Source organism: Chiloscyllium punctatum, chromosome 22, assembly GCF_047496795.1.
Source record: "Chiloscyllium punctatum isolate Juve2018m chromosome 22, sChiPun1.3, whole genome shotgun sequence".
NCBI lineage: Eukaryota > Metazoa > Chordata > Chondrichthyes > Orectolobiformes > Hemiscylliidae > Chiloscyllium > Chiloscyllium punctatum.
The window spans coordinates 56,287,137-56,312,155 of record NC_092760.1 but is presented as its reverse complement, the minus strand read 5'-3'; the positions used below and the strand labels follow the sequence as shown (position 1 = coordinate 56,312,155).

At 42.6% G+C, this 25,019-nt stretch overlaps 1 protein-coding gene across 1 annotated transcript in view; it reads right to left on the bottom strand.

Annotated features, from left to right (window-relative positions):
• Nucleotides 1–25,019, bottom strand: part of LOC140493664 (ethanolamine kinase 1-like) — a 460,360-nt gene that overhangs the window by 342,430 nt on the left and 92,911 nt on the right. Inside the window, exons 2-3 of the mRNA XM_072592363.1 lie at nucleotides 21,828–22,087; nucleotides 3,612–3,752 (exon numbers count right to left, since the gene is read on the bottom strand). Coding sequence (XP_072448464.1) covers nucleotides 3,612–3,752; nucleotides 21,828–22,087 — 401 coding nt within the window. The remainder of the gene's footprint in view (nucleotides 1–3,611; nucleotides 3,753–21,827; nucleotides 22,088–25,019) is intronic.

The following is a 25,019-nucleotide window of genomic DNA, read 5'->3' as shown; positions in this document are numbered from 1 at the left end:
ACTTCCTCCAGATGAAAGCGGTAGCCATGGACATCCACATGGGCCCGACTATGCCTGTCTCTTTGTTGGCTATGTGGAACAGTCCATCTTCTGGAGTTACACTGGCGCCACTCCCCATCTCTTCCTCCGCTACATTGATGACTGCACCGGCGCCGCCTCGTGCTCCCACAAGGAGGTTGAACAGTTCATCAACTTGACCAACACTTTCTGCCCCAACCTTAGATTCACCTGGACCATCTCTGACACCTCTCTCCCCTTCCTGGACCTCTCCATCTCCATCAATGGTGACTGACTCAGCACTGACATTTTCTACAAACCCACTGACTCCCACAGCTATCTGGATTATACCTCCTCACACCCTGCCTCCTGTAATAATACTATCTCTTATTCCCAATTCCTCTGCCTCCACCACATCTGCTCATAGAAGGACCAGTTGCACCATAGAACAAACCAGATGGCCTTCTTCAAAGACTGCAATTTCTCCTCCCATCTGGTTGATGACGCCCTCCAGAGCATCTCATCCACTTTCCACACCTCCGCCCTTGTACTCCACCCCTCCAATTGCAACCAGGACAGAACCCCCCTGGTCCCCATCTTCTACCCCCCCAATCTCTGTATACATCGAATTATTCTCCACTATTTCTGCCACCTAAAAACAGACGCCACTGTCAGAGATATATTTCCCTCCCCACCCCATCCACTTTCCGTAAAAACTGTTCCCTCCGCGACTACCTCATCAGATCCACGCCTCCTACCAATCCACCCTCCCCACCCAGTACTCTCCCCTGCCACCACAGGAATTGGAAAACCTGCACCCACACCTCCCCCCTCACTCTGTCCCAGGCCCCAAAGGAGTCTTCCACATCCATCAAAGTTCAACCTGCACTTCCACACATGTAATTTACTATGTCTGTTTTCTCCTGATGCAGTCTCCTCTACATTGGGGAGACAGGATGCCAACTCGCAGAGCGCTTCAGAGAACATCTCCGGGACACCTGTACCAACCAACTACACCATCCCGTGGCCAAACACTTCAACTCCCCCTCCCACTCTGATGAGGACATGCAGGTCCTGGGCCTCCTCCATTGCGACTCCCTTACCACCTGACGCCTTGAGGCAGAGGGCCCCATCTTCTGCCTCGGGACCCTCCAACCCCATGGCATCAATGTGTACTTCACCTGTTCCTTATTTCCCTTCCCCCCACCTTTTCCCCCCAACTTTCCAGCACAGCACTGCCCTCATGACCTGTCCCACTTGTCGATCTTCCTTCCCCCATCCACTCCACCCTCCCCCACCCCCACCCTCCATCCACCATTACCCCACCACTATCCACCTATTGTGCCTTCAGCCTAAAGGTCCACAGCAACCCTCTGGAGAGTAACCCATCCAGACCTATTCCCCTACCCTAATACTCCTGACTAATGCATCTAACCTACACATCCCTGAATGCTATCAGCAATTTAGCATGGCCAATTTACATAACCTTCACATCTTTGGATTGTAGGAGGAAACTGGAGCACCCAGAGGAAACTCACGCAGACATGGGAAGAATATGCAAACTCCACACAGACAGTCGCCTGAGGCTGGAATCGAACCCAGGTCATTGGCACTGTGAGGCAGCAGTGCTAACCATTGAGACCCCTTGATGTTTTTCAGAATTTTCTCCACACCTGGTAAGTTTTGTGATTTTTAACTGGAAGGACCACAGACCCAACTTCAATTCGTTTACATTCTCAGCACTAAGCATATCTGCTCAGATTCGATCCTTTCACCGCAGCTCACAGTTCGGCTCAGTCTTGATGTTATGTCTGTACAGAACCGAAGTTAAGCAATCACGCACTGTCTGACAGCTCGCTGCACACTTTCATTCCTTGATTGAAGAAAAGTGAAGATTTCAGGCATCAGATATAAAGGTCTTTGCAGAACCTTCCCTTTATTTAACCATGTGACATCAGCTTAGGGGATTGTTTACAGTCGGCAGCATCGAGTTTATTGAGCAAGAGTGGTGCTGAAGAGCTCTTGCTTGAATCAAGTTTACAATTTTAACAACAACTTTCATTACATGAGAAAAGTCCATCACTTTACATCTTGATGCTCGCTGGTAGTTGACAAAAGAGAGGAAACCAGGATCATTTCTGCAAAAAAACTCACATGCCAGATTTGCACCAAGCATGGTTGGTGCACCATTAGTTCTGAAGGAAACCAGTCACTTGTTCAGAATGTCTCTCTTGGTACGTACCTTTGGAATTTGTTGGAGAGATTCTTACATCTTTTTAAGGGACAAACGGGTGACAAGATCCTTTATAATTAATAGTTTTTAAAAACTATGTGCACAAAAACAAAAATAAAACGGGGCTCTCTTTGTCTCGCTGATGGATTCATCAAACTTTAGTGAGATTTGAGACAATCCTGAAATTGCCTGTTGAGTCCATTCACAGTGCTTTAGGTCACAGAATCCCTACAGTGCAGTTAGAGGCCATTTGGCCCATTGAGTCTGCACCAATCCTCTGACGAGCTTCCTAGCCACACCTACACTGCCACCCTATCCCCAGGACCCCACATTTACCATAGCTAACCCATTTAGTTTGCACATCCCTGGACACTATGGGGCAATTTAGCATGGCAAATCCATCTAACCTGTGAGAGGAAACTGGAGCACCTGGTAGAAACACACCCAGACACAAGGAGAATGTCCAAACTTCACACAGACAGCTGCCCAAGGCCAAAATTGAACCTGGGACTCTGGCTCTGTGATGCAGCAATGCTAGCCACTGACACACCATGCTGCCCTGCCTTTAAAAGATGTCTTCAAAGATTCTATTCATCTTGCTACCATGCAGGATCAAGTGACATGGTCTGGAATGCTGTTTTTATATTTTCTTTATTCTTAAAGTCTTTGCATCAAGAGTCAGCAACAACAATCATTGTTTCTTTAATTACTTCACTGTCTGCAAATGATTTCTTGTTTTTTTTTGGCAGAAGATGGCAAATGTGAAATGCCTCTTCTGTACAGGCATTAGCTTTTGCTGCTGATTTAGATACCAATAATTGGCGAGCTTTCAAGCCATCCTGCAGGTCATCAACATTCTATGCCCAAAACATGCTATTCAAGGGAAGGTTATGCTTGAATTTATGGTATATCACTGTGTGGTACTATTCCAAATTTCCCATTTTAATTATCAAAACTTATCATTGTACTTTTTTATACCTCCAGAAGCAATGCTATGCAGGGGTATGACTATCAACATGTGCACAGTGAGGGGATGCAGATGGGTGGTGAGATGAACTGTTGGATACTCTGATCAACCAGTTGATTGTGATCTACGTGTGAGAACCCATGGCTTAAAACAAAGTTTACACAATGCATAAACAATTCAGCAACTTTGGTATGATAAATAGATACAAACTAGGTTGTTTCAAAATTTCACCAGGAATGCTTAGCATGCTGATGCAATTGCTTTGTTTGTTATTTCTACTGAGACACTAAACCATTGAAAATAGGTTAATGCATCTGTCAAAATAGATGAAAAAGAAGTTTAGCTTTACAGCAATAAATAGAATAACATTTAAGAGTTGCATTTCAATGGAAAAGCAATTGATTCTGCTCCTACCTCACACGTTCTGATGGCTTGAGCTGGTTGGTATTCAGTAAAGTCAGGTACTTGGAGACAGTATTCCAAAGGACTGGTTCAGAAGGGTAGCCATTATCAATTTGAACAGAATGAAATCGAGCCAGTTCCTTGGCTATAAGCCTATGGGGAGAAAGTAAAATAATATCAGTACTAGTAATTTATATATCATTAAAATATTATGTGTATTGAAAGTTTTGCAAATTAGCCATCTGCTAAATTTCTCACTTTGAAAAGATCAGAAGGTGCTGGAAATATTCAATGGTCTGTCAGCGTGGAGAGACTAACAGATGATGTTTCAAATTGAACCTGACACTTCTGCAGAACTCTATCACACACTTGACTCATTGTGTCAACTTTGTACTCTCTCCACGGATGCTGTCAGACCTATTCAGTATTTTCAGCACTTTCTGTTTTTATTTCAAATTTCCAAACTCTGCAGTACCTTGCTTTTATTTTTGATTAAAAAATCAGTATGCGTGTGAATTTTGTAGGTAATGAAAAATCACCAAATCACTAATTTTAAGGGCTAGCCTGTCCTTTACTGAAAATCAAGAGATAATGATACTCCAATGCAAAATCTTAATGTACGTACTAGCTTCACTGTTTCGGATGGTTTCCAGATTTAGGAAGGACATTGAGGCTTTAGTGAGGGCACAGCAGTGAGCTGCTGAGACTCTTCCAATATGAGGAAACACAAATACAAAGGAAATATAAGAAATTGTACTTTTTTCCATTAGTATAATGCAGATTACATGATGATATGAAAGAATTGTTTAAGATTATGCAAATACATGGTATAGAAGCATATGTTTTTGTATTTGAAGAATCAAGAATGAGGGTTCAGGGACATATAAGAAGTTAGAGACTTGCAACATGGGGCAGAAGAAATTTCTTTACACAGAATATTAATTCTGAATTGTTTAATTTACCTCCAGAGTTAATGGGAAAGACAAAAACTTTGGGTTGAATCTTACAATTTTTAGGCCAAACCTGAGTTGCATAGAGATTTTTGGAGGGTTTTCGCTGTGGAGCCTATTGAACCTTCTCACCTTATACTACTAAACTCACCTCATTAATTACCTATCATGTCACTCTCATGTCGGAATTCCACCTTTGCTGGAACTCACCACTAGACTGATACCTGCTGAAATATCAGCATTCCTGGCACTTGAACCATGTTAAAAAGCCTGTTGTGCACTGAGACAATCACTGTCAGTGTGGAGATACCCTGCATAGTCCCTGACATTTGACTCAGAAATGGCAGACAGGAGAAATTGGCACCTTACTTTACGTGTAGAGATCTGGATCAAGATAGGTGTTGTGCAGCCCAACATTTGGATCCTCACCTCTATGATGCTGACCACCCAGTGCAGGTGCTGGACTGGTATTGGATGCTGCCCTTGACTTACTGTGCCAGGACCCCTGAGTGAAGACTATCCCACTTGACTTGACTGAGGCTTGCTGCCAGCTATAACAAGCTTCCTGGCTTTGTTTCTGTGCTAAATGGCTTGGCTAGGCAACTGTAATGTGAGCCTGGTATTTCTGGCTGAGGGGGCAAAGCGAAAAGGCATAGATGCTGTGAGCATCAGATGGGCTTAGAGTGAGGGAGTGTTATGAGAGCAGCAAACAGCCCAGAGATGTAGCCTGGTCCAGTCCATGGGCTGGGTGCATGTCCTAGGGCACAGTGTCCTTGCTACAGCATCAGAATGATAGTGGCTTTGCAGCATTGAGTACATAAGTGTCCTGTAAGTGATTCAGTGATGTACTAGGGGAATCCGTAGGCACTGGCACATATTGGATGCCAAAGCCCATGGATGTAATGTGCGTGTGGCAGTGCCCATGGAGTATGCCTGAGATGGTAGTGCTGCTCTCAATTTAAATTGTTGCACAGCAGTCAATAGGATTACATCTGTGGCCCTCCTGGACAATTTCCTTGGATTGGAGAGGGTTCTGAAAACCAGCCCATGGAATGGTATATTGATCTTGTTCAGCCATTCAGTGCACTTCTACCTCAACTTCCATCACCCTTTCTGAACCATATATGCTTCAGACCAGAAAGTTTCAATTGCTGCAGCCAGGAAAGGAAAATCAGGGCAGGACTTGTACACTTAATAGTAAAGTCCTGGGGAGTGTTGTTGAACAAAGGTCATGGAGTGCGGGTTCATAGTCCCGTTCAAGTGGAGTGCCAGTTAGAAGGATAGCGAAGAAGGCATTTGCAATGCTTGACTTTATGGGTCTGTACTGGGAGAAATTAAAGACTGCAGATGCTGGAGATCACAGTTAGAGCACAAGGTGGTGCTGATACAGTCATCAGTGTAACGGAGGAAAAGGTGGGGAATGGTGCCAATGTAACTGCAGATGTTTTGCTTCAAGTATCCTACGAAGAGGCAGGCATAGCTGGGGCCCATGTGGGTACCCACGGCTACCCCTTTGATCTGAAGGAAGTGGGAGAATTTGAAGGCGAAGTTGGAGGGTGAGGACAAGTTCAGCCAATTGAATCAGTGTATCGGTGGAGGGGTACTGGTTGGGTCAGTGGGAGAGGAAGAAACAGAGGGCTTCTCTATGACAAATGGGCACATACAGGGACTGGATATCCATAGTGAAGATGAGGCATTGGGGGCTGGGGAAACATAAGTCATGGAGGAGGTGGAAGGCGTGGCTAGTGCCACGAATGTATGTGGTGAGTTCCTGGACCAAAGGGAAGGGATGGGATGATATTGAGATATAAGGAGATAAGTTCAGTGGGACAGGAGCAGGCAGAGACAATGGGTCAATCGGAGTGGACAGGTTTGTAGATTTTGGGTAAGAGGTGGAACCGGGCGGTGTGAGATTGGGGGACTATGAAATTGGAGGCTGTGGACAGGTGATTCTCCTGAGGTGATGAAATTGTGGATGGTCTGGAAGATGATGGTTTGGTGATGGGGAGGTGAGGTCTTGGTCGAGTGGACTGTAGGAGGAGGTGTCTGGGGTGGCGCCTGGCTTCAGGGTGTACAGGTTGGTGTGCCATTCATGACTGTATCAGCGTCATCTCGTGCTCCCAAGGGGAGATTGAACAGTTCATCAACTTCACAAAAGCTTCCACCCTGACCTCAAGTTTACCTGGACCATCTTGGTCACCTCTCTCCTTTTCCTGGACCTCGCCATCTCAATCTCCGGCAACGGACTCAGCACGGACATCTACTTCAAACCCACCGACTCCCACAGTTACTTGGACGACACCTCCTTTCCCCCTTAAAAACATGATCCCTTACTCCTAATTCTTCTGCTTCAGTAGGAGCAATTCCACTCCAGGACATTCCAGATGGCCTCCTAATTCAAGGACTACAATTTTCCCTCCCACATGATCAAGAATGACCTTCAGCATATCTCCTCTACTTCCTGCACCTCTGCTCTTGAACCCCACCCCTCCACTAAAACAAGGATAGAACCCCTATGTTTTCCACCCCACTAATCTCCGGATACAAGTCATCATCCTCCACTATTTCTGCCACCTACAATCAGACACCACTACCAAAGAAATAGCTCCTTCCCCATTCCTATCTATGTTCCACAAAGGCCATTCCCTCTGTGATTCCCTTGTTAGGTCCACACTCCTCACCAACCCATCCTCCTCATTCAGCACCTTCCTTTGCCACTGCAAGAGATGTAAAACCTGCACCCACATTTCTCCCCTCATCTCTGTCCAAGGCCCCAGAGAATCCTTTCACATCCAGCAGAGATGTTCTTGCACATTCAAACACCTCATTTACTGTGTCCATGCTGTCGATGCGGTCTTCTCTACATCAGGGAGACAGAATGCCAAATTACAGAACATTTCAGAGAACATCTCTGGGACACACGAACCAATCAATCCCACTGCTCTGTGGCCAACCACTTCTCACTCACACCCCCCTCCCCAGGTTTTTCAGATGCTGCCTGACTGGTTGTGCTCTTCCAGTGCTACACTTTTTGACTTTATTGGTCAGTTCATTGAGTATAGGAGTTGGGAGGTCATGTCATTACTGTGTGGGACATTGGCTCGACCACTTCTGGAATACTGTGTGCAATTCTGGTCTCCCTGCTATAGGAAGAGTATAGTGAAACTTGAAAGGGTTCAAAAAGATGTACAAGGATGTTGTCATGGTTTGAGCAATAGAGAGAGGCTGACTAGGCTGGGGCTGTTTTCCCTGGAGCGTCAGAGGCTTAGGGGTGATCTTATAGAGGTTTATAAAATCATGAGAGGCTTGGATAGAATAAATAGACAAGGTCTTTTCCCCAGAAGAGAGGACTGCAGATGTTGGAGATCAGAGTTGAAAAGTGTGGTGCTGGCAAAGCACAGCAGGTCAGGCAGCATCAGAGGAATTCTTCCCCAGGGTGGCAAAACTAGATAGCATAGGTTTAAGGTGAGGGGCAAAGATTTAAAAGGGACCTAAGGGACAACCTTTTCAGGCAGAGGGTGGTACATGTATGGAATGAGCTGCCAGAGGACGTGGTGGAGGTTGGTATAATAACAACAGTTAAAGGGTATCTGGATGGGTACATGAAGAGGAAGGGTTTAGAGGGGTATGGGCCAAGTGCTGGGAAATGGGACTAGCTTAGTTTATGATATCTGGTCAGTTGACTCTATAACTCATTGGCAGCTTTTTGGGGAGAGATTTTTTTTGAAGAAATGCATTTACACAGATATACAGGCTAGCTTGCTGCAATCTACCTCTTTCATTTTAGTGGCCGCCAGTAAACACATTTCAAGAAAAATAGTGCCTCAAGTCTAATGTTGACCTTTCATGAATTGCCAATGCTGTAAGGAATTGGCTACTATTTTAAAAAAAAAACAAGGAAGAATTCAAACTTTGGGCTGCAATTTTGAACTGCTAGGCGTATCGGAATGGCTATGAATTTTCCACTCTCTGCTGCTAGGGAAATGCAACAAGATTTGAGACAGAATTGGATTTTTTTCCTCAATACTCAGTGGAAACAATGTAATTACCAGAGAACTGAATAAAATCCAAGCAAATATTGTTTCCAAAACTCACTGAGTAACAGAGAAGCCAGACAAAGTAATGTTGAAGGTGTTAAAGACATACCTTGAATCCCATATGCATGTTACTTATAAACAGTACACATTCAAATCTCAGTTCGGGGAGAAGGGAGGCTATTGATTAGTATATCATAGCACTGACATATCTAGCTGAATCCTATGTTTCAACAGCTAAAAGATGATCTCATCAATGAGGCTGTCTTAGACATACAGGTTTCCACTGTGACAGCACATCTGCGGAAAGAGGAGAAACTTACTCTCAAGAATGCTTTAAATGTGCAGAAGCTCTGAGGTGTAAATCATAGCTACAGGATATTCATGGGAAAACAAATTAGGCTTTGCATTATTACATTCAAGGCTGAATGAGAAAATTAGATTGGGAAAAAGAGAGAAATATTTGCAGAAGAGCCAGCAGAAAGATCAAGGCAAGGATGCAAATTAATTGCACACAAGCATTAAATTTGAAACAAGTAAAGCAAGTCTGTAAAGGTAGTTGCTAGAGCAATGTCAGCTAATGATTCTGGTAAGCAACTCCACGATATGTAACACATTGGTATCAGGAGGTATAAAGTTGATAAATGTTTTCTACCTATTAGAATAATAACTGTGGAAGGAGAGTATCAAATTAAGGTGAAGTGTCAAATAGTGCAATATCATGAGCTTCACACATCTGCGCAAACTAGCTCAAGATGATAACCCAAAAGTTAAACTATTGAAAGATCAATTTGAGATAGTATAATGGAAAGATGATCATCTCAAAAGAACAAATAAAGCTGAGAGCCCAATATAGTGGGAGGAACAAAGATCTACAGACCTAGATATAGATACTTAAGCAAAATCCACTCACTTCAACTGAAGCAAATTTAAAGCTTGGTCCAGTTCAAGTGTAGGATAAGCCCACACAAGCTATGAGATCTGCAGTATTTTGCAGGCTACTATGCAACTGACAGCTGGCCAGATCCTGAAGGATTACAAAGATGTTCTTACAGGTCTTCCTAATAAACATCATAGCTTAGATGAGAGTGTGAGATGAATTTTATATCTGTCAAGGGATATTCTAGTTGCTTGCACGCACAGCCTGATCAATGAGGTACGGGAATGAGTGCCCCTATGATCACAGGAGCATCTGAAAAATAAACAAAAATGTGAAGAAATTGTTTGTGAAGTTGCCAGTAGTCAATGATAAAGACTGAATGATGAAGTGACAGTCATTACAGAAAAGCAGAAGAAAAATCTTAATGTAAACAAAAAACAGGAGCAATAAGGAAAGAGACCTAAAATAGCCATTGATTCTGACCAAATCTCTGATGTAAGCTCAACATATCTGATGGCAAAGAAATTCAGAATAATGCAGATATTCCATATTAACTTATGTTCTGTCCTGAACCTCATCAGATACAATGTCTTATCATCATGCACTAAGTTCTTGAAAAGCAAAAGCGTGATCAACAGTCAGTGTTGAGTTAGAAATCTCAGGTAGGATTGCAATCATGTCCAAACACTTTTCCGTTCCAACATCTGTTAAAGGAAGAAGCATTTCACCATTAGTTACTGTGCCTTAGCACTACCCAGATTTCCTTTCTTTTATTGTGTTATGAGGCAAGGTTAAGTTGTGTGGTTGGTGAAAAGGACTTTCATGATTGTATTGTTTTCTGCTGTTTAGTGGATACTTTCACACAATAAAAATGTCTCCTTGTTACAGTACTAAAAGGACATTAGCACCAACAGAACTACAGGGAGATACAACACTTCAGTCAGCAGCAGCATTCAACTAACTATTGTAAAATCAAGGGCATACATTTCATTTTTCCTATCCATTCATTTTAACAATAAAATAACCTTTAATAGAAAAATGAAAGAAAGTCCTTTGCATATGGAATATCTCTGCTCCCTGTTAGAAGTTTAGGAGCATTGATTTAGCCCTTATGTGTTGCCAATAATTCAAAACCTTCAAGGGAGGGGGAATTGAGTAGAGTGGTGAAGAGGGAAAGAAACAGGATATGTTTTTAGATTAGATTCACTACAGTGTAGAAACAGGTTCTTTGACCCAACAAGTCCACACCAACCCTCCAAAGAGTAACCCACCCAGACCCACATCCTCTCTGACTATTGCACCTAATACTATGGGCAATTTAGCTTGGCCAATTCACCTGACCTGCACATCTTTGGACTGTGGGAGGAAAGCAGAGCTCCCGGAGGAAACCCACACAGACACGGGGAGAATGTGCAAACTCCACACATGCCTGAATCGAACCTAGGACTCTGGTGCTGTGAGGCAGCAGTGCTAACCACTGAGCCATCGTGCCGTGTGGGATCCTGCTGTCTTACTCTACACAAAACTGACAAAAAGGATTTTTTATTTCCTCACCTCAAAAGCAGAATACAAGGAGGAGTCTTGAATTCTAAGAGCATACACATTATCTAGTAACATGAGTGGATGAAGGATAACGACCAAAAACACTTGTGACCTCTCGCCCTTCTTTCAAAGTAAACTTTTCAAGACCCCTTTTACAGCAATAACTTTTTTTTAAACTAAATACATTAAAAGTGTTCTGTTCTGTCTCATTGCAAGAATGCATGGTTTGAGTAAATCGCTCAGAAATGCAAGAACACTCATAACCCCAGTCCTTTCATTTTCAGAGCTTTTAGGGTTGGTAAGGTTTAAAGGAAACACATTAATAATTACTGTTGATTTACAGGAAACAAATATTAACCAAATGTCCATTTAACCTTTCATTAACATTAGTAATATTATTGTACTGCAAAATAAATAATAGTTGATGTTTGATCCAGCATTAATACCTGCAGTAAAAAGATTGGTTATTGAAAAGAAGTACACATGATTTTGTTTTAGTTAGAAAGTTACATTTTCTCTCTCCCTGAATTCATATCTACAACAGGATCACTACAAAATGATTTACAGTCTGAACAGACAAACATTCATATTGCACTGTGAACTCCACTCAAACACAAAAAAAATCAACAAAAAATTATTAACTTTCAATGATTGTGCTGCAGTTTTCTTAACCGTTTGATTTGTGTGACGAATATCAGACTTATTAAGGCGACATTACTCAGATGCAGCTATATCATTCAAGACATCATCTTCACTCACTATGAACTTTCCTTTTATATCCTTAAGGTCTAAGCATGCCTTCTTACATACTACCCCATTTACTTTGTGAAGCATATAACCTGGCACGGACACTCGTGTCTGAATTGCACGTTTCTGTGCTATAAATTCCAGGTAATTTTTTAGCACTCATATACAGTCTTACACATTTTTCCCTGGGCCTCAATAACTCCTAACCTCCTTCAGTCTATGCTTTTTTCCAGTATCTGTTGATTCTTAAAGTAGCAAGATACCATGTCATGACAGCCATTACACAGTGCACTGTCAATCCTTAGTCCTACCACTCCATAAGTCACGATAATTTTAAATGTTTTACCCAGTTACCAATATCTACATTAGAATTAGAATTTTTTTTAAAAATCAACTAGTTGATTTAAGTAAATAGCCTACAGATTATCTGTAGGACACAGATAGGCAGGATTTTGTTTGATTAATCAAATGCAGGATAGTCGAATGCTGGCTAGCATAGTCAGCCAAGCATTGGGACCTTGTGATCTTGTTCAGATAATGCAAAATTCAGTTAATCAAATGCTGGATAATTGAGGTTCCTCTCTAATTACTTTATTATGAAGCACAGGAATTAATTGATTAAGATTTAGAGGCTGAACTTAAGTGCAAGTCATATAGAGATTTTTGAAGGCATTTGTGACATCAGGTCCAGTGGGATTTCTCACCACACCTTACCAAATACATTTTATTATGTACTTACCCAACGTCAAAGGCATCATTTATGTCTTGACTCTAGCTCCATCTTGCTACATATCATTTCTAGCAAAGCTCACCACTCCAACAGATGTTACTGAATGACCATCACTCCTTGCACCTGCACCACTTTTGAAAGGCTACAGTGCAGAAGGACATGTATTGACACTCCGCCATGGCTCCTTGCTAATGCATAATGGCAGCTGCAAAGCCATGCTACCCATGGCACACGGCTGGTATGGGTGACACTCCCTTACACATGCAACCCCAGTTTCGTATTGTCACCATTTAACCTTTTTTTTTTAACCTATCCTTTATAACACGCATCTGAAAACCCACTCTGAGTCCCTTCTCTTCTTTTTCCAATGTCCAGCGGTCATTATCATTGTTCACGAAGGGACTATCATATACAGGGAACCATTTGAACAATTCCAAGCCTGAACTTTATTCACAGCCAGCAAAAGAGATCACAGAGGTAGAGAATACAATTCAATGCCAGAATGCAGACCAAATACTGGCATTTTGACCTGGACAGCTCATGATGTTCTTCTGTACCCAGCTAGCATCTACTGGAACTAGGCGTCAGTGAAGTTCTGTCTGTCTTGTGGGGCCTAAGGCAACAGAGTTCTGTCATCCACAAGAAGAGCTTCCTGCAGCCATGACAGTTCCTGTTTCCTCAGTTCCTCAGCATCTATCACAATTATTCAGATTCAGCAGACCCCACACGTGAAGATGCACCATATTGAACTTTACCTCCTACTGTTCTCCCTGTTCCCTGAATCCTGACATTAATAATGCCCACCGTGGTGCTCTAAACTCCTCTTCTGAAGGCCACACCTCCTCCTCCTGTAGCCTACCAGTTCAATGCTGCTCGACATACTCCCACTGTCACTGTCGTTCCCATATTCATAAATGTCTCTGCTTTCTTGACCACATCACTGCTGCTGTAGGCAGACAAATCCCCTGACAGTGAGTGTCTGAAGCTGAAAACTGACTGTGCTCAAATGCCTGGACTAGGTGCAGGCTGTGCCCCTCCTGACTGGCAGCAGACCCTCCCTGGATGGGACTGAGGACTAGCCCCCACCCAGTTTCCATCATAGCCACTTGGTTGAACACATGTGCAGAGTGTTTGTAGGCAGCTAACACACATTGTACATGTCAAAACAATGTCTCAGTGTGCTGGAAATCAAGCTGCTTCCCCTCACCAGAAAGATTCCTTCTGAAAAACAGTCTGTTCGTGAGTCTATGCAAAAGAGCTTGTCAATATGAGAGCACTGACAGGCTTTGGCTCTGGTGAAGTGCCAATGCACTAACAGGCATGGTAAAGTAAGGTGAGGCATGAATGCTGTGAGCATGCAGGTGAACATTACGTTAGCAAACACAGAGAGACCAATAAACAGCCCTGAGATGCATCTTGCTCACATTCCTGAGCTGGGTGCACACATGTGTTCCCACTGCAGTCTTTCAATGCCAAGCGAAGTTGCGCTGTCCAATGCAAGTCTGTGCTTCCTAAGCAGTTTACACGTTTATCAGAGAGGTGTCATGATAGTCAAGAGGGATAGCAAGTGCCGATGTCAATATTGGGTATGTACTATTGTGCCCAAGGTTGAAATCTTGAGATGCTGCTTGGCACTGGTCAACAATGGAGGCTTCTTGCAGCCAGCAGTGAGCTAAGTTAATAGGTACCTATGTTGATTCCCATGTCGAGACTAAATTCCAATGATCCCTTTCAGTTTTTAGATATTTCCTCATTCCATACTGTTTTACTATTCACCTTTGCTTCCTATTGCTGAAAGGGCCAAAAAATATTTTAATGTAAACTCTTCCTCCCAAGCTTCCTTCCTTACCTATGAAGAACTATCTTTAATCCACAAGATTCGAAATTAACCACAAGGAACAAAGAGATTTTATCCTGTTATGCTACTTCTTAGGTGTTTGCTATGAGCCAGGAGTGGATGCCCTTCATCTTAATAATGTCCCAAAGAAGCAGTAACCTCAGAACTGATCCTCTGGCCACTTTTCACTCTTCTGTTTGATTAAATATTCGTTAAAATATCTGTTCACCCAAAGAATATAAGAAGTCTTGAATTATTTCTAAATGAAAATGCTGTAACAATTATCAAACAAATTCTGTAAAATCCCTATTTGCAAGTTGCAACAATTTCAAGCTGGCCACCTTAAAATGTCCATGAGAGCTACCCTTACCTGCTGTTTTAATGTTAGTGGAAGATTAACAACAAGAAGTCCTGCAAAACAGCAGGCTTTAAATTGTTTTTCCAAGATTTCTGCTGATCACCTGGTGAAATTACAGTGTGGGACCTCTGTTAGAATGATTAGCAAAGGACCCATTTTAAAAACAGCAAGAGGCTTCAGCCTGATCACTCTCGAAGGAGACGTACATGACCAACATTCTGTCACTTCACACTGTCGATTAAAAGCAAGTCCAATAAATGCTTAAATGTAAGGTGGAAGTCCATTAGGCCTGAAAGAGCAGGCCACTAAACTAAGAAGCAGTGATGGAATAGAGCTGACTCCAGCGGTAAAATTGTTTGGCGGTGGTTATGTTGCCATACTTGAACATACTGTATGTTGAACCATGTTTGCACCCAGATGAGGGACTTGTGCTGAATGAGGTAAAGTGTAACAAATGGGAAAAGATCCTGCAGCATAATTCCACCAGCTGGTTTGTTTTCAAAGAAAGCACTCACCATCTTTAAACTCACCTCTCAAAATTGCGTATTCACAAAAGAAATATTTGCAGGTAACATCTCAAGTTATATTCTCTACTAGTTGCCCTTATTCAATCAGTTGTTTGTTACCTGCTGGGAGACAGATTTTGCATGCTTCCTTCTTCAAATGACATTTATATTTGTACTCAATGTTCAAGGGAAGCAAGCACCTGGCAGAGGAATCCTGACGTACAGAGCTTAAAAAGCACACTGTTGAGTTCTTGGACACAGTGACAATAAGTTCTACATACTAGTTCCTGCTGCATACCAGTTGGTGCACAACAGTACCTGAAACCATTATGGGACTTTAAAGGATCAAGCGGTCAAAGAACCTCAAACTTATCTCTAGCTTAAACAAAAATAGAAATTGCAGGAGAAACTGTTGATCTGGCAAAATCGGTGGGGAGAAAAGACAGTTAACATTTCGAGTCTAGTGACTCAACCTTGTTACCAATCCTTCCTCATTTCTTTCTTAGTCCCTGGACTAGCATGAGAAGAGGAAGTAAATGAAGAGAGGAGATAATTATCCACTGAATATTTTTGTCAGTGATGATGGTGATGACGATGATCATGTCATTAAAAACACTGGAAGAACTTCAAATGCTGCAAATCAAGAAATCAGTTTGCTCTGAAGAAGGGTCATCAGACACAAATGTTAACTCTGCTTTCTCTTCACAGATGCTGCCACACCTGCTGGGTTTCGCCAGCAATTTCTGTTTTTGTTGCTGATTTCCAACATCTGTTTTTTTTTCATACAGATATTTGCACATCAAGGATTCAATTATTGGTGATGAGGATATTGCTCTGGGCAAATCATTGAGCATGACAGATTCAGATGAATGGAGAGCAAATGTGAATTTGGCCATTACCAAATGCACACTTCAAAGATGTATTGCTCTGCTGGGGTCATTTCTGTAACTTCTTAGGAAAGCAATAAGTGAGAGGACTCCAGCTTAATCCCTCAGACACTGACTGAAATGGTACAGAGATGCCAGGATCTGACAATTGCACAAGAGATGGAAGACATAGTATTTCCCAGGACTTAACAATCAAGAGAAAAATCCAACATGGTTCCAAGACTCTCTTGTACCTATACAGAAAAATCGTTGTTCAAAATGGTACCTAGATGTGACATTCATCCAGATATCCATGGAACATACTATTACAGGAAGTAAGGTTTGATATTTATTGAGAAACACACATCATGTTTCAATTTACCCTTTTGGATTTACTAGCATCCGACTTAATTTAAACCCAGCGTCAAATCAATTCATTCTGAAACACTATACTTCAGCATAAATTAAGCCCAACATGTGTTCAGTAGTCTAGGACATATTGAACTAGAAACCCAGAGATCATAAATATAAGCCCTGGTGTGGTAAGATCTGAAACTGAATTCAATAAATCTGTCTGTTTTTGGGATGACAGCATGACCATGATGGATTCTCATTGTATCATTCACGATGGGTCTCCATGTAGCAAATGCTCAAAAATCTTGCCTTCAGCTACTGATGGGAAAATAACCAAGTAGAGACAGAAAAGAAATAACCTATGTTCAGGGATCTGACAACTTAGGTTTGCCAACATTTTGTTCAGCTGTTGACAAAATGCTATGAGTCGCTCTCCTAAACACAGCTGGATTTACTTCCTTCTTGCCTATTCCATTTACTAAGTGGCTTATTAGCTGTTTGAGAAATGTGAACATTGTCAGCAGTGCAGGTGCATGCTCATTGGTCAGTTGTTCACAAGAAAGTTGAAAAATGTGGTGCTGGAAAAACACAGCAAGCCAGGCAGCATCCGAGGTGCAGGAGAATTGACATTTCGGGCATAAGTCCTGAAGAAGGGCTTATGCCCGAAGCGTCAATTCTCCTGCTCCTCGGATGCTGCCTGGCCTGCTGTGTTTTTCCAGAACCACATTTTTCAACTCTGATCTCCAGCATCTGCAGTCCTCACTTTCTCCTGTTCACAAGAAAGACCCAGAGGCACTATAGGAAATTAATTTGACTGACAGGATCTTGGCTCTGACTTCATGTAAAGGTGGAGAAACATACTTATTTGAAGGCAAGGAATTTTAATCTCGAATTTAAATCAGAAAGGCATTTTCTTAATGTATTGAAGAATCACTGAAAATCCAAATCATTTTGTGACAGCAAGCAATGGAGCTTGGTGGTCATAGAGTCATAGAGATGCACAGCATGGAAACAGACCCTTCGGTCCAACCCATCCATGCCGACCAATCTAGTCCCACCTGTCAGCACCCGGCCCATATCCCTCCAAACACTTCCTATTCATATACGCATCCAAATACCTCTTAAATGTTGCAATTGTACCAGCCTCCACCACATCCACTGGCAGCTCATTCCATACCTGTACCAACCTCTGCGTGAAAAAGGTTGCCCCTTAGGTCTCTTTTATGTCTTTCCCCTCTCACCCTAAATCTATGCCCTCTAGTTCTGGTCTCCCCGACCCCAGGGAAAAGACTTTGTCTATTTATCCTATCCATGCCCCTCATAATTTTGTAAGCCTCTATAAGGTCACCCCTCAGCCTCTGACGCTCCAGGGAAAACAGCCCCAGTCTGTTCAGCCTCTCCCTGTAGCTCAGATCCTCCAACCCTGGCAACATCCTTGTAAATCTTTTCTGAACCCTTTCAAGTTTCACAACATCTTTCCGATAGGAAGGAGACCAGAATTACATGCAATATTCCAACAGTGGCCTAACCAGTATTCTGTACAGCCGCAACATGACCTCCCAACTCCTGTATTCAATGCTCTGGCCAATAAAGGAAAGCATACCAAACGCCTTCTCCACTATCCTATCTACCTGCGACTCCACTTTCAAGGAGCTATGAACCTGCACTCCAAGGTCTCTTTGTTCAGCAACACTCCCTAGGACCTTACCATTAAGTGTATAAGTCCTGCTAAGATTTCCTTTCCCAAAATGCAGCACCTCACATTTATTTGAATTAAACTCCATCTGCCACTTCTCAGCCCATTGGCCCATCTGGTCCCGATCCTGCTGTAATCTGAGGTAACCCACTTCACTATCCACTACATCTCCAATTTTGGTGTCATCTGCAAACTTACTAATTGTACCTCTTCTGCTCGCATCCAACTCATTTATGTAAATGACAAGAAGTAGAGGGCCCAGCACCGATTCTTGTGGCACTCCACTGGTCACAGGCCTCCAGTCTGAACAACAACCCTCCACTGCCACCCTCTGTCTTCTACCTTTGAGCTAGTTCTGTATCCAAATGGCTAGTTCTCCCTGTATTCCATGAGAGCTAACCTTGCTAATCAGTCTCCCATTGAGAACCTTGTCGAACACTTTACTGAAGTCCATATAGATCACATCTTTGTTCTGCCCTCATCAATCTTCTTTGTTACTTCTTTAAAAAACTCAATTAAATTTGTGAGACATGATTTCCCATGCACAAAGCCGTGTTGACTATCCCGAATCAGTCCTTGCCTTTCCAAATACATGTACATCCTGTCCCTCAGGATTCCCTCCAACAACTTGCCCACCACCGAGGTCAGGCTCACTGGTCTATAGTTCCCTGGCTTGTCTTTACCGCCCTTCTTAAACAGTGGCACCATGTTTGCCAACCTCCAGTCTTCCAGCACCTCACCTGTGACTATCGATGATACAAATATCTCAGCAAGAGGCCCAGCAATCACTTCTCTAGCTTCTCACAGAGTTCTTGGATACACCTGATCAGGTCCTGGGGATTTATCCACCTTTAACCGTTTCAAGACATCCAGCACTTCCTCCTCTGTAATTTGGACATTTTGCAAGATGTCACCATCTATTTCCCTACAGTCTATGTCTTCCATATCCTTCTCCACAGTAAATACTGATGCAAAATATTCATTTAGTATCTCCCCCATTTTCTGTGGCTCCACACAAATGTGTGAAGGACATGTGATTGGTGGCATGGTGGTGTATACAAAAAAAAGTCTCCAGCAGATTTAGGTGTGGACAGAAAGGCCCAATTATTGGCCTTCCTATCCTGCAGCCAATAGAGACACTTAAGGACCACATAAACTTGTCACTGCTGGCACGAACCATCAGAGGATGGAACTGTTGCTATGCAGCATTCCTGATTATTGCTCAGCTGGAGTGGAGGGGGGATCCTTTGACCAAAGTTCACTGGGGCCTGATGAAAGGATTGGACATCAGAGAAAGGGGCTGACTGCTAGGATCCATCCGCTCAAAACCTATTCCCTGGACGCTAACTCACCCATACTTATGGTGGCTCAGTGGTTAGCACTGCAGCCTCACTGCGCCAGGGACCCCGGCTTCAATTCCAGCCTCCGGCGACCGTCTGTGTGGTGTTTACACGTTCTCCCCGTGTCTGTGTGGGTTTCCTCCGGGTGCTCCAGTTTCCTCCCACAGTCCAAAGATGTGCAGGTTAGGTGAATTGGCCATGCTAAATTGCCCATAGTGTTAGATGCATTAGTCAGAGGGAAGTGGGTCTGGGTGGGTTACTCTTCGGAGGGTCGGTATGGACTTGTTGGGCTGAAGGGCCTGTTTCCACAATGTAGGGAATCTAATCATAATCTCCTTGTGATGCCCAATCTGAGAACTCTATCCCCCATGATTAGGGCCTTTGTCCTGGTGCCTCTGCATCCTGGGAGGCTGCTCTTACACCAGCAGCCATGGCCTCCTCATGCACTGCTCAGTGGAACAGTTGCTGGCTTTTGATGGGCCAGCAACATCTGCCTGAGGGGTCTTCATTGAAGGGCAAGCCCATTTTTGGCTTTGCCACTGCCTGACTGACATGTCATGCAGCAGGCTTTCCCTGGAAGAAGCAGTGGAGATGTTCTGTCTGTTGCAAGCTGACGAGAGCCATGACGCCTGAGAAGATTCCGCCCTGTATTTCAGACTACTGCATTTTAACTTGTTTTCATACGTCTCCGAGTCAGGATTTGTGGAAAGTTGGAACATAGACCTTTGTTGGCAACTGCTCCCCTGCAAAACTGTAGCAAGATGTGGCAATCTGCGCAGTGGTTTAATCATTTATTGCCAAACATATGTGTAAAAGATAGAGTGCCATTTACCACACGGATGAAAATTTGCAGTTTTCAAAACACCATATTTTTGTTTATCAGAAATTTTATTCCATTTTCAGTGGTAAACCAAAGGAATCCAAATCAGTAGACATTCTGGTATACACTCATAAAGTGACCCAACATCAGATCATAGTTTCCGATGTGCAATGCACTGGAACAACTGCAGAATCAATGCTTTAAAGCAAGAGTACAATAAATACTCCTTTTGGCATGCTGGGCAAAAAAATGAATAATTTCTCTTTTGTCTCCCCAGAAAGTTAGTTTACTAATGAAAAAAATGCATTCTCAAACTCAGGTCAGCAAGACTATTTACTGATCAACCAAACTGCCCCACCCAATGACTAAAGCTTATTTTTCTGTTTTACCTTTAAATGAGATGAATATATTAGAGGAACTTATTATTTTAAACACACATTGTCATTCATTGTACAAATTTGAAAATGAATCTCAAATGCTGGGTCTAAGTAATGACACAAAGAATATTTTGAAATAATACTCATCGTAGCAAAAGAAAATACTCCACTATACACTCTAATATTTTTATCTTACTACAACAGTGCTATATATGTTTCTTGGTGCAGAGCCACAGAATATTTTCATGCCTTTGAAAAGGTAAATATAATCTGGCAGTGGGGAATTCATAAGATTATGCAATAAGGCTTTTGGCTATATGTAAACAATGAGCTTTTACATCATGCATATGATTGCAAGTGACATAAAATATCAGAACTTCCAGAGAGTTAATGACCAATATGAAATATTGTTGATTATATAATGTACAAAAATCTTTTAGTAGCACACATACTTTGTGAACAACAGTAATCATGCATTGTACATACTTGCAGATTGCACAGTATCTTTACCACCATCAGTTTCTGAATGTAATATGTTAAATTTTGAAGGAATGGGGCACAGTCAATAAAACTTTCAATTTATTGAAACATCAAAAACTAAGGGCTATTGATACAAAATTAAACAGAAGAGGTTCAGAATACAAAGCAGGAGAAACTCCCTTGTACCGATAAATGTGAGACTGTATAATGTATTAGCAGAAAGATTTAATATTAGATTGAAGAGATAGATGAAGGGATGAGATTATAATGACATAGGACTGGCGAGGATGAATATGACTGGAACTAAATTGCTTGTGTGGATTAGCTTGATCAATTGGCCTGATTTGTAAAGGCCATCAAACTAGCTAGCTCAAATTTGCTGTTCTCCTTCCCCAGAATGTCAATCATCTCCTCAGCTTCCTCCTGAACTCTTGGCTCTCTCGTTTGCTTGCTCTCTTTCTAGCTCATGTTCCATAAAGCTTCTCCAGGGTGATCTCATCCAGGAGATCCACTTGCTCCTCCCTTCATTCAACCTTTCTGTCAGGCATCTTAGTGTCTATCCCCAGCAACTCAAACAAAACCACTTAAAATGTTCAGAGTAGATAATGCCATTTTTACCTCCGCATTTGTGAGAGTCCAAGATGATACAAAATCTTTGCAAAATACTACTATTACTTGCAGAAAGGAGAATGAGAATGTAACTATTGTTACCTGTAAATGGATGGTTCCCTGAGTAGCCACATGTTTAAGACAGTGCCTTTAATGAATTCATAGCACATTCCATTCTGAAATGTACAGTAAAGATCTGGAGCACAGTGCTGAGCACGAAGAGCCTGAAAACTTTTAACTTCATTGTTGCGGTCCACAAAGAGTTCTGTCATATTGCCATATATTCTTACTAAAACGACATCTTCCATGGCTTGATCTACATGGCAACCGAACAGCTTGTTTGTGATTCCATCGGTGAAAGTCTGGGAACAGAAGTCAAAGAGATCATTTTTTTTCTCATTAAGATCTTTCTCTAGTCCACTTACTTCATAACCTGAATAAAACTAAAAGTCTAAGGTCAACCAAGCACCAATTAAACTGCTTGCATTTACCATTCACTGCTTCCCCTTCTACTTACCAATTCCCTGACAGCTGAACTTCCAAAATCTTTACAGTGCAACATTTGGCCCTCCATTAAGCTCTTTTCGCTACTTCAAAACTTATGCATAAACGTTTGCCCCCTAGCCCTTTCATGCTCAGCTCCAACAAGTTTGAGGAGCTCATGGATTCTTTTTTGACATTAAGACTGAGATAATCCCGTCAGCTGCCTCTGCTGTATCCCTCCCTTCCATTAACTCACATGACCCAGCTTCTTATAATGCCTCAAGCTAACCTTGCATTTACATCTTTGTCCAGTTTCTCTTCTATTTCCATTCATGTTCTCTCCACACTCATCTTGTCCATCAGATGGAACTCCTGTTCCCACAATCTTGTCCTCACTAAACTATTCAGTAAGTAACTTTGCTTCTTGGCCCTCTAAGTTAGCTGACATTACACATGATCTTCTTGCTTCAGCTCTTGCCTGTTTCCTTCAAATCAGCTATCATCACATTTTACTGCAATTATCTCCATAACTATGGCCCCATCTGAAAAGGGTAACTAGGGAGAGAATAGGGCCCCTCAAAGTTCAGCAAGGCGACCTTTGTGTGGAGCTGCAGGAGATGAGGGGGACACTGAACAAGTATTTTGCATCAGTGTTTACTGTGGAAAAGGATATAGAAGGTATAGAATATAGGGAAATAGGGGTGAGGTCTTGAAAATGCCCATATTACACAGGAGGAAGTGCTGGATGTCTTGAAACACATAAAAGTGGATAAATCCCCAGGACCGGATCAGGTGTACCCTAGAACTCTGTGGGAAGCTAGGGAAGTGATTGCTGGGCCTCTTACTGAGATATTTAAATCATCGATAGCCACAGGTGAGGTGCTGGAAAACTGGAGGGTGGCAAACATGGTGCCACTGTTTAAGAAAGGTGGTAAGGAGAAGCCAGGGAACTATAGACTGGTCAGCCTGACGTCAGTGGTGGGCAAGTTGTTGGAGGGAATCCTGTACATGTATTTGGAAAAGCAAGGACTGATTAGGGATAGTCAGCATGGCTTTGTGTGGGGAAATCATGTCTCACAAATTTGATAGAATTTTTGAATAAGTAACAAAAAGGATTGATGAGGGCAGAATAGTGGACATGATCTATTTGGACTTCAGGAAGGCGTTTGACAAGATTCCCCACGAGAGACTAGTTGACAAGGTTAGATCTCATGGAATACAAGGAAAACTAGCCATTTGGATACAGAATTGGCTTAAAGGTAGAAGACAGAGGGTGGTGGTGGAGGGTTGTTTTTCAGGCTGGAGGCCTGTGACCAGTGGAGTGTCACAAGGATCGGTGCTGGGTCCACTACTTTTCATCATTTATATAAACAATTTGGATGTGAGCATAAGGGATAGAGTTAGTAAGTTTGCTGATGACACCAAAATGTAGACGACGCGAAGAGGGTTACCTCAGTTTACAATGGGATCTTGATCAGATGGGCCAATGGGTTGATAAGTGGCAGATGGAGTTTAATTCAGATAAATGCGAGATGCTGCATTTTGAGAAAGCAAATCTTAGCAGGACTGATACACTTCATGGTAAGGTCCTAGGGAGTGTTGCTAAACAAAGAGACCTTGGAGTGTGTGTTCATAGCTGCTTGAAAATGGAGTCGCAGGTAGATAGGATAGTGAAGAAGGCGTTTGGTATGTTATCCTTCAGAGGTGAAGTGTATTGAGTACAGGGGTTGGGGGTCATGTTGCAGCTGTACAGGACATCGGTTAGGCCACTTTTGAAATATTGCATGCGATTCTGGTCTCCTTCCTCTTGGAAGGATGTTGTGAAACTTGAAAAGGTTCAGGAAAAATTTTTAAGGATGTTGCCAGTGTTGGAGGAATTGAGCTATAGGGAGAGGTTGAATAAGCTGGGGCTGTTTTCCCTGGAACGTCGCAGGCTGAGGGGTGACCTTATAGAGCTTTATAAAATCATGAGGTGCATGGATAGGATAAATACAGAAAGGCTTTTCCCTTGGGTGAGGGAGTCCAGAACTAGAGGGCATAGGTTGAGGGTGAGAGGGGAAAAATATAAAAGAGACCTAAGGAGCAACTTTTTCAGGCAGAGGGTGGTACGTGTATGGAATGAGCTGCCAGAGGAAGTGGTGGAGGCTAGTACAATTGCAACATTTATTAGGCATCTGGATGGGTACATGAACAGGAAAAGTTTGGAGGGATATGGACCAGGTACTGGCAGGTGGGACGAGATTGGGTTGGGATATTGGGTCAGCATGGATAAGTTGGACCGAAGGGTCTATTTCTGTGCTGTACATCTCTATAACTCTCTGACTCTGTGAAATCACCACCCCATTTCCCTGTCCCTCCTCCATCTCTGCTCATCAAAATCTTTGAATATATTCTTGCCTCCAAAGTTTGCTTTGCATCTTTCCTGAATTTTCCAATTTGAATGCCTCTAATCAGGCTTCTACTCATGTCACAGTACCAAAGCAGCTCTGACATCTAATATGACACTAGTCCTGAGTGCCCTTGTTGACTAGCCTGGAGCCTGTCTCCTGGTTGATAACAAACACTCACCTTTAATGCCTCCCCACCACTCAGAAGAAGGCTGGGATTGTTTTTATCTGGTTCCATTTTAATCTATCTAATCATGGCCACAAAAACAACACTTGCATTGGTTCTCTTTCTACTCACCTATTATTAAATCTGCTGTTCCACAAAATTTTCAACTTGATGCTTCCTATTTCTTTCCACCTGCTGTTCCTTGCTGACATCTTCCAAAGGCACAGTTCTCCATCTCACATACACACTGACCACACC